The 11,454-nt window shown below is 34.4% G+C and overlaps 1 protein-coding gene across 2 annotated transcripts in view; it reads left to right on the forward strand.

The window, feature by feature from the left end:
- Window positions 1–9,079: 9,079 nt before the first annotated feature.
- LOC112527706 (root allergen protein-like) overlaps window positions 9,080–11,454 on the forward strand; it is a 14,241-nt gene continuing 11,866 nt past the window's right edge. Inside the window, exons 1-2 of one of the 2 annotated variants that reach the window (XM_025138478.1) lie at window positions 9,080–9,332; window positions 9,445–9,906. In XM_025138478.1, coding sequence (XP_024994246.1) covers window positions 9,152–9,332; window positions 9,445–9,737 — 474 coding nt within the window. In that variant the 5' untranslated portion in view covers window positions 9,080–9,151 and the 3' untranslated portion in view covers window positions 9,738–9,906. Of the gene's footprint in view, window positions 9,333–9,444; window positions 9,907–11,454 lie in introns of those variants that run through there. The other variant, XM_025138479.1, reaches the window with a different exon arrangement.

The following is an 11,454-nucleotide window of genomic DNA, read 5'->3' on the forward strand; positions in this document are numbered from 1 at the left end:
AAGTCTAAAAATTTCTTCTGATCATACAACAATTGCTTAAACCCACAACTGACTACTCTTCGTCAAGACAAGTCACGACTAGACTTCATTTCAAGTCTATCATCTTCACGCGTAGCCTGACGCTACCCCCTCTCTTTGCTCTTGCTACTATTCCCATAAGTGTAGTGACCTGGTTGCATTTTTTTATTTTGAAAAAAAACACGAGTTTGGTGAGCCTAGGGCCAAGTGAATAAATGGTTTACACACATTTCATAAACTACCGAAAACATGAGGAGGAAAGGACTATATCACACAGCATTGTCTGGCGAACTTCACACAGCATGTTCGCTCTTACGGCTTAACAAGCTTCACACAGCGTGCTTGTTTTCAGGATTAAATCCTTAGTACAGTCCCCCCGCCCCCAAGTTTCCCACACAACATTTTATCACAGAAAACACGTTCACACAGCAAACATATACGTAAAATACAACAAGCTTGCAATTTAACAGAAACATATATGCAACCCTTAAAAAAATCACGTAAACTCACAGTGATTGATAGCTTCGAACGTTCGTCTGATGAACGTCACACACACAACTTCTGAGTATCGATTCTCTGCTTTCGCCTTCTAGCTCTTGAATACCTCTATTTGCTAGTAAGGAACCAATCTCTAGCTCATCACCTCTATATATACTCTTCGTAACCTCCTTACGAATTAATTACCACTTAATTGGTCGGTTACAAGGCAATTAATACCATTTTAAAAACCCAATTTATTCCTTTATAGCGGTTACGATTCTAGGCCATAAATAGTTCTAACGGCCAAAATTAAAAAAAAAAATAAGATTCTCAAAAACCTTAAATAATATCTTAAGTTATTACAAAGACCATGTTATAACTTTGACTGAGATAATGAATAAAATAAAATAGCTGCATTGTGTGAGTACCCTTCTAGTAAGTCTATTATAAGTTTATAACAAGGCAAGATCTTTCTAAAAAATAAAGGTAAATTTGAAAATTTCTAACGAATTTTTGTATATATTGAACAATTAACTTTTTCTACATTTTCTAAATAATTGTAACACCCTAAGATCCACATTTGCATATAACCATATATTTTATATATCAAGAAATATAAATAATACACATTCGGTCCCAACAGTACAAGAAACTATTTACAGAATTGACAACCAAATTTTTCCCTCCTATTCACGTACATATTCCAAATATCCAAGAGTTAACATGTTGTTCTTCACAACCCATGCAAACACAAAAGGAAAATTTTACATTTTCCCCTTCCCCTTATACCTTGGTAAAGCCTGACCTGCAACGCACATTTTTGAAACACAAAATGAGGGTTAGACCTTGAGGTCTAGTGACAAATCCTTTTTTATGCAATTACAAGGTGAAAATCACCAAAACCTTTTGCAAATCAGATTTTTAATCATACAAATATATCTCAACTTTTCAAATATCATATTCCAATAAGAGTTTATAAATCTTCTTCGCCATATATGGCGCCTAACCACTTAGGTCACCGCATCACTCTGTGCGAGATTCTCAAATCAGATTTGTAATCATACAAATATATCTCAACTTTTCAAATATCATATTTTAATAAGAGTTTATAAATCTTCCTCGCCATACATGGCGCCTAACCACTTAGGTCATCGCATCACTCTGTGCGAGATTCTCAAAGTCCTTGCATCACATTATGTGGGATTATCCAGAGCTCATCTGGCTCTTAAGCCAGAGCAAAGCCATTCAAAACAAAATCACGAAAGACTTAAACTTGAAGTCTAGATCAACTTAAAACAATTTAAACATATAATATGCTCAATCAAAGCTCCTCTAGTCATTTAACTTGAGAAAATAAATATTGAGTCAAACCAACCAGAGCTTCTATAGTCGACCAGAGCCTCTGATCATACCAACCAGAACTTCTGATCTCAACATTTAAAACATACAAGGATATGCGACCAACCAGAACTCTTAGTCTCAATCTTTAAAAAAAACCAGAAGATAAAGGACCAACCAAAGCTCTTGGTCATTGACAAAAGCTTATGAAAAATAAGAATTGAGTTGAATTTAAAAGAAAAATAGGTTTTAAAGATAATCAGAGGCCCTCTAGTTAAATATGAAAGTCAATCGAAGTCTCTCTGGTCTTCTACCAAAGATTTGAATATTTTCTCAAAGCCTTTAACAAATAATTTGAATAATTCGCCTAGAGACCAAGCCAACCAGAGGTCCTCCAGAACCCCTTCTGGTTGAGTTAAGCTCTAGGTTCTAAATGTAAATAAAGAAACAAATTTGAAAATGATTCAAGTCTAACAGGTTTTTGATACAGAGCTCGGACACAGAGCTTAGACTTGACTTTAGATTTCAAGATACAAAGCTCGGATACATAGCTTAGATTTGTCATTACATTTCCAGACACAGAGCCTCTACATAGTACATACAGAGCCTTTGGGTCAAAAATATAGAAAACATTTGAACTTAGATTTCACATCACAACCAGAGGTCTTTTGGTTAGACATAAAGACCAACCAGATCCCCTCTTGGTTCTCATCAAACCTTTACCCTTTTGAACAACTTGAAGTGTAATATCTCGTATCCCAAAAACATTGTTTATTCGATACACATGCAATTAAAGCCTCTAGTTATAAGCCATTTTTCTTCTCTGCACAACATCATTGTTATCATATCAATAAGAGCAATAATTCCAAGTCTTCACATCACACAGAAATGATAACTCAGAATATTGTATCTCATGGATGTGATAACAAGAGTTATGATCAAAACTCAGATTTCACAATCGCCACCCTTATCCCATAGTACACATATCCTTGATGCTGGTCCCAGCTGGGTCTACAAGAATTTTAGACGAGAAGTTTGTAGAAGTGGTGGGAATGAATACAAACACAGAAAACTTTCGTATTTAAAAATATATATTGATAGAGAAAGATCAATATAGACTTTTGCAGATTGTTTGCGGAAATAGACAAGGTAAAGATAACCTATCTAAAACAATCTAAGTTTATACACAGATATACTTAGCAAAATAGAAAAGATTTGCTGAAAATATAAAGAAAGAAAGATGTTCTTCTTGGGTAAGAACTTAAGAATTCTTGAGAGAGATTCTAACTTACTTGAAGATAAGCGTAAGTAATCTTTTCAGATGTGTGCGTATATGCGTGTGTTCTCTGCATGTAGAGAGCACTCATCTATTTATACCTATTGCATTAAATGCAAATCATAAGGGTTTGAACACGCATCAAGCTTTAGGAGGAAAGCTTGTCCTTTGCTACAGTGAATAGTATAATTGTCTGTTCATGAGCAGACATACTTTCATGGAGTTGGTGGGCACTAGAGTCGACTAGTCGGCTTCGTGTTGTACTATACTCTAGAAAGGGTATGGATTTGTCCTTTGTGTGTGGAAGAACAAGAAAAAAACAATCTTGCACAACAATCTTGGAATGGGTTAAGGGTTAAGGGTTGTGAGAGTAGAAGTGAGGAAAACCTTCATTTATTCCTTTGTCAATTTAGAAGATATGAGAGTAGAAGTGAGGAGTGGGGTGTGTTATTTACTACTATTTTCGTCCTCGGTCTTTAATGTTTTTTTGGTCCTCGCGGTTACCATTTTGTTTCGTTTTTCATCTGTGTGACTAATTCTGTTAGATTTCAGACATTAACTAAAGGGAATTTTAGTCTTTTCAATTTTAATTAATTTTTTTTATTAAACCATAATATTATTATATTATATTTCATATATATATATATATACTAGTTGTGTACCCACACAATGCGGCGGGAGCCATGAATTTTAACGATTTTGAAGTTCCACTGGTTTTATAAGATAAGATTTAACGATGATATAGGTTACACTTGGGGTCATATTGTTCCCAAACAATGCAAAAGATATCAAGCATCTGACGGTATCTGATATCTTGAAAGCAACAGAGGATTTCAGTCAAGCAAATATCATCGGTTATGGGGGTTTTGGCTTGGTTTATAAAGCAACTTTGGCAATCAATCTACAAGACTGGCTGTTAAGAAGCTTTCAGGAGATATGGGTCTCATTGCAAGAGAATTTAAAGCAGAAGTAGAGGCATTATCGACAGCCCAGCACAAAAATCTGGTTTCTTTACAAGGTTACTGTGTACATGATGGCTCTCAGCTGCTGATATACTCGTATATGGAAAATGGAAGCTTGGATTACTGGCTATCCAAACTTGATTGGCCAACCAAATCCAGATGTTTGTGGCGAACGACAATGACATCGTAAATCCAAAACTATAGGGATAAGGTTCTATGAAAATCATGATTAATTCCAAAAAAAATATTTATGAAAATTCTAATTCAAATTTATATGAAACAAATATGTATTTTAACTTTTCTTTCTTTTGAAGGAATAGTATAAAAGCAACAATAAATCAATAATATCAATAAAGAAAGAGAATATTTTTGAAAATAAAAAAATAGTGTCGATATTCATGTCATGTGCCCTGCTTAATTAACTCTCAAACTTGTCCTTTATGAACCATCTTTACGAAAAGTCAACCGGACAAGGGTTCTGGTTCCTATCAACCCTCAAACCCTCCAATATCGCTATCATCTCCACCATCCATCTAAAAGAGCAAAAGTCATAACAATTATGTGGATTCTCACATTCTGGATCTTTTCCATGGTCCAAGTGGGGTCTTTATTTATATGCTACATTCTTTTATTGCAAATTTGTATGCAWAGTAATAAGTCCATCTTCAACTCAAAGAAACTCCAATTTATGGTATGAAAAAGAAAAACATTAATATTTGATTCCATTATCTTYTTGCCAACTTTTCATTTCAAATTCAACAACAGAGTTTAAACTTTGCCTACATTCTCTCCATCCTCCATTTCTTCAGTCACCAATTGGTTTTYGCAYACARCTTGCATAGCAGGTCTTACTTCACCCACCTGCTCATTAACAACACAACAGGATTAGGACCTATTTTTGTTAACACAGAATTATATTAAGCTACCAAAGTCTGGATACAAATTCCACTCACCTTGTCATCTTTGATGCTGTTCGTGTTATTTTTTATCGACAAGGCTTTCAGCTGCTTCTTTAGCTGCCTTATACTTGTGTCATTTAAACTCTTAGGCTTCTCGTCCACAGCTTGTTCGTTAATGTTTTTATTCTCTTCAACTGCAACAACGACTGATCCGATATTCTCATTGTGTCTGAAGTCATTTTTCTGATAGATGTTGGGTGATCAATCGCATCAGTTGCTTTCATTGGAACTTGATTTTCTTCTTTAATTAAGGAATCATCAGCTACTGACTCTAGTGTTATTTCCTCAGCATAATCCATTGTCTGTTCAGCTTCTTGATTGACCTGTTCAGAGTCTCGGTCTATGGTGCTGGTGGGCATTACATCAATAACAGCTTTCTCAATTACAGACTCTTCAGCAGGAGCTTTGTTTGGCTCTTGCTCGACAAAATCAACAAGGACCACATCAACTGTAATTTCAAGACAATAATCATATTACAAACAAATTTTACTTCTTAAATTGGAATTAACTGAGGATATTATCAGTGTTACAAAGAATCAAATCTCCCACCATATTTGGAATAACTACAGAAACATCTGGACATATGTTGATTTGTATAAGAGATGTAAAACTTACCATTGCTCTCCAGGATTTCATCATCCATCTCTGAAACACCAGAAGATGTGTCTTCAAGTTTCATTCTCGAAGGACCGTTTAGATTCTCAGTGTCCAAGAAAATGGCATTTTCATCAACATCATTAGCTTCTGGAAGAAATTTCAGCTAGATTAGATCTTGAAAAAAAAAATCAAAAGGTTGAACTATGCATTTTAAGCACTTTTCACCTGCTAAAGGGATTGCTTTATCATAGAGGAAGCTGTCTGAGTGTTCCTCTGGACACTTTCATCCACAACAAGAACATCAAGTTTCTTAAACGCATTGCAGATATCTTCCACTTTTGCCTTTGAAACACCAGCATCACAGTTTTCAACACTACCTTCCCCAACTTTATCTTCTGTGTTCTCAGATGATATGTTTGACTCTGAGAGTATTTCCATAGAACCAGAACCTGAATGTTTTACAACTAATGGCTTCAACTTTAATTTGAATACATGGTGCATAACTAAGAAAGATAGTAATTGACGAATTATTATTAGATCAATTGTTCTCTGCTTCTAGAATATAAAGGCTTTGCAGTGAGAGTTGAAAAGATTCAGGTTTAACTTCTATCTCGCCTGTTGTTCAAAAGATGTGAATAAAAAGCTAGCAAAAACACAGTTACTTGATAATCTGATTGCCCATATACAGATAAGATTTTTCAAATATATATGCCCATATACAGATAAGCTTTCACAAATATATATGCCCATATACAKATAAGCTTTCTCAAATATATATCTACCTTAGTACAAATTAAAAAAATGTGCATAACATAACAGCCAACTTATATGTTAAAAATATGAACCTGTTAGTAGTGTCAAACACATACCTGGGACCACAYTTTTCTCTTCAACGGGGTGACCCAAATCCTCTTCGRATGCTTCACTCGCTTCATCCAAAAACGAATCAATCTTCATGTATGTATAATATAGAAACAATAGCCAATCGAGATAGGGATATATAGAGGGAGAGAGAGAGACAGATAGATATATATATATATATACAAAGAGAGAGAGAGAGAGAGATCACAGATCTGAGAGGAGATACCAAACTAAACGACCCTTCTGCTCTTCTGGTCTGCAAAGGGATTTTTGGTTATTCACCATTAAGGAGTGAAGAAATAGGGGATGAAATCATCGACTCAACATGAACTTCTGTCAATTCCATTGCTTCTGCCGATGTTCCAGACTTTCTTTCTGTCGATTGGTACTCTCTTTCTCTACTTGAATAAAACTTGTACGTTCTGTATTTCAACAGAAATTTCACCTTCAAGCCATAAACAATGGAAGGAAAATTAGTTGAAAGACCTAACTTGAGAAAAAAATATCTTACCTGGAGAAAGCCTTACAACTCACTAACTCAGATTCCATTCGAACAGACCGAGAAGAAGAACAGAACTGTGGTTGGGATCGAACAGAGCTGTGGCTTTTCATTCCAAGGAGCAACAGATCGCGGAGACGACCGAGCAATAGATCGAGGAGACGACCGAGCAACAGATCGAGCAAGGTGGTTGGGTCTGCCGAGATAGAGACGACTGGAGTTGGAGCTATGGGATGCCGACAATGAAGGCGACCGGAGTTGGAGTTGTGGCCGATGGACATGCAGTTCCATCCAGATCTCTGTTGTTGTGTTCTGATTAATACATAAAAAGCAAAAGCAAAAAGCAAAAGCAAAAGTAAAAATAAAAGTAAAAGCTTAATGCAGGAAAGTTGGAAAGGGAAGGAGAAGAGAGGAAAAGTGAAAAAGCAAGGTTTGACCATGGCTAATAAACTCAATGCATAAAAAGCTTGTACCACATGTTTGAAGAGTTATACTTAAGAGTTTTTTGAAAATCTTGCATAAAATGATTGTAACTTGTGTTTAAAGAGTTGTATTTAAGACTTTGTCTTAAATGCTTATATATGTAGTATATATATATATATATATATATATATATATATATACACACAGAGTATATGTATATACCCTCAACCCAAAAAACTTCACCCAGGAACTAGAAATCGTGTCTCCCTTTTGGCACCGACCTTGTGTTCCCTTCTCCCTTCCATCTTCGATGAACACCACCACCACGTCCAACGGCCACCACCACCTGCAACCGTCGTGTCCTACTGTTTTCTTCCCATCGATCTCCTTATCTCCCTATTCGCTCTCAACACGTCTTCTCCCCCCGCCCCCACCCCACCATCGCTCTGATCCCAAACCACACCACTCCAATCTCGATCTTCAGACCCATCTCAATTTTTGTTTTGTTTTGGCTATCTATGTCCAACCTTCTTATTTGATATTGCTTTTGGTTTTGCACGGTGAAATGAAGTCTTTCAAAAAATTCTACTTGTATATGCTTTTCTTTTGAAGAGATTTATGTTGCCACTAATGTGTTTTTGCACAGGTAACTTCATAAAAATCCAGTGTTTTCCAACTTCACTCTTTAGTACTTTGGTTTCCCTACATTTCCAAAACCACCCCATACCAAACCCTATTCCGGTGATTCATGTTGTTGTTTAGGTGAAATAGGAACACCAAGGGGAAAAATCGTAGTTTACTTTATTAATTATCTTAAGTTTTTGGTTTATGTTAACTCACATAAACCTATCATAAATTATAGAATTTTCATTTAATTAAACTCATGTATATACAAGAAAGATATTTGTGATCATGTGATAGGAATAATTTTTGGTGAGATCAAAAGTCACACACAATTCCTTTGAATGAAATTTTTTTATTAGCAAAATACCAAATTTTTAAAGCAAAAAATATAAAACCTTCAAGAAAAAAAAAAACAAACCTTCAAATAAAAAAAATCAAACCTTCACATAAAAAAAATACGATGATTCACAAGAAAAATATATCAAAAAACACTCACCAAATTTTTAGTGTGTCTCATGAAAAATTAATTAATCTCGTAAGAACCAACTGTGAAGGTAAAAATATACGGGGTTGGTTTTACATGAGACAAGACTGTTTTTGTGAGATCCATGAGACCACTTTTTTCTCTTGAATCTTCACAGTAAAATACTATGAAGGTAAAAAAAATTCAAACATTCACAGCAAAAACATTGTAAATGTTACCTTCATAGTATTTTACTGTAAAGTTTTAAATATAACAAAGTGGTCTCATATATTTTATGAAAATAGGTTAGTCTCACGTAATCCGAAACCTATACATATATCTGAAACCTATACATACATATATATATATATATATAGATATACTTGCAATAACTTCATGTTAAATTTATCCGAAACCTATATATATATGTATATATAGATATATAGATAGAGATATACTTGCAATAATTTCATGTTAAATTTATGCGAAGGAGCGAAGGGTCAAAGTTGATGGCTACCTTTCGAGTTTTCATGTGGCTTGGCCTATAAATACCACGAAGCCTATTCACAATTCATTACAACAAAATCATCCACTCCTTTAGTGAACAAGATCCTCCTTTTTCTTATATATTTTGTTTGTGATTAGTAAATCATGACTTCCGCTAGTATTGAAATTGAGATTCCTTCTTCRTATCCCGCCGATAAGGTTTTTAAAGTATTCAGCGATTTTGATAATATTGCGCCTAAAGTCAACCCTGATGTCTTCAAGTCTATCGAGACAATCGAAGGCAACGGAGATGTCGGAACCAAGAAGATCTTCACATTCGGTGATGGTAAGAAATTCATTCATTCTCATCCAAATTGTTAGATGACTTTTAATTGATGGTTTTTAATTCATTACTGCTTGTTTATGTTTTGTTTCTGAACACAAATTACCTACTGCAGCCGTCCCATTCACAAGTGGAAAATATAAGGTTGATGCCATTGACACGAGCAACTTTAGCTATAGCTACTCCTTTTTCGATGGTGACTGCTTGATGGGCATATTGGACTCTATCACTCATCATATTAAGGTTGTACCTTGTGATGGAGGAAGCAAATTCAAGCAAACAGTCATTTATAACTGCAAAGGCAGCGATAAGCCATCTGAAGAGATTCTTAAGGCTGAAAAGGAAATATATGAGAAGACCTACAAGGCTATCGAGGCTTATGGTGCTGCTCATCCCGAATCTTATTGAGTTATCTTCATCAACATGTTTTCTTATGGATTCAAATACTTTTCATTTCCGTTAGTGTGTTTTTATGCTACTTTCTCTCTTATGGTTTGAAATAATGGACAATGATCCAATTTATATTGTACCATGTTTGGGTTTGATATAATAAAAACAGTTTTCTCTAATTTATGACATGCTTATTTTCTTGTCCAATTTTTGTGTGTGTCTTAAGTATCCGATACCAAATATATAAAGTTTATAGAAAATGATACCAAGAGTGTAAAATCGGGATTAAATATCTTGAATATCTAATTGTTACTTTTTTCAAATTTCAAAGAACTTGTGTACGATTTTTCGTATACGGGAAAATGAGTAAATATTTACCTATTTAAGGTTTTAGTTTTTATTTTTTTATGGCGTGTTACATTGAAAGTCAAGTCTTTCAGAGTAGAGCCATGAGGGCTAACGCACTGGCAAACCCAAGCTTTGACACCATAACGAGTTATTTAGAACCATGCTGATTTTGTGTGTACTAATGTCTCTTGTTCACGCATGAGCATCTTATGAACTGAATTCACTAATAGATATATCATTCAAAATACTAGAAATAAAGAAATCATCTGAATCAATATGTTGAATGGTATTGTGTTCATTTTGATTATCCATCATTCAAATTAATTTGAACATAATCATTGAGAATCTTGAAAAGGATGTTATAATTATCATCCTTAAAAACAAACATTTTTTTGGTAACATCCCATTTAATACGATGAAATAACTTACTATGTACCCTTAATCATTGACTCTAGCATTTAAATTAACCATCACTAAAGAATTATCATAATTGGCCCAACGAGTTTGTAAAGTTAACACTATTTTTTTGGTTAACAAAATATCTTCCATCTCCCTCTCCCCATTTTGCACCTCCAACCATATCGTAGTCATCTAATTCCTACCATTTTATCTAGTTGCCACCACCGTCAGACATCATTATCCAATTCCAAAAATCTAAATGAAAACCAAATCTCCAAATTAAACTCAATCTTAGACCTAAATCGAACACTATCAATGGATATAGTAAGTGAAATTTAAATCAGAATCAAGAACTCTATCAAATCATAAATAAGAACCCTAAAATCTAAATCAAATCAGAATCGTCAAAGAAAGAGAATTATTGTAATCTTCATTAGTGGAATTGGACCTCTCATAGGTCTAAAACAAAGACGATTCGTAGTGGGTGATTCATGGGGATTTGGAGGCTGGTCGTAACATAAACCTGTGGTGGTGATCGAAGACAACAGGAGGAGCTCTGGTGATGGAAGACAACACCAACAAGGGGTTTGTAGATAACGAAGATGGGGGCGCCGAAAAATGGTGATGAGAGGAAGTTACATTTTTTTGGTACCTGTAGATTACATATTTATTTATTAAAATAATAGATAAAAATGAAAAAGACTAAAATGCCTCTGACTTAACCGAAATTTTTATCAACCTTAGAGGAAGGGACCAAATCCGGTCAATTTTGCATAACACAATGACAAAAATGTAATTTCAAAATTGTAAAGACCAAAATTTGTAGTTTACTCAATAAAATAATAATGGAGAGAGTAATAAAATAGAATATTAAATTTTATTATTGTATTTCGTTTCGTTGTGTCGTAGGAATTGATGAGTTCACATAATATTTTATATTATATATAGTTATTTCTACTTTATATATTATTTCAATAAAATTTCCTTA

This window comes from Cynara cardunculus (genome assembly GCF_001531365.2).
Source record: "Cynara cardunculus var. scolymus isolate 2C chromosome LG 15, CcrdV1, whole genome shotgun sequence".
NCBI classification, from domain to species: domain Eukaryota; kingdom Viridiplantae; phylum Streptophyta; class Magnoliopsida; order Asterales; family Asteraceae; genus Cynara; species Cynara cardunculus.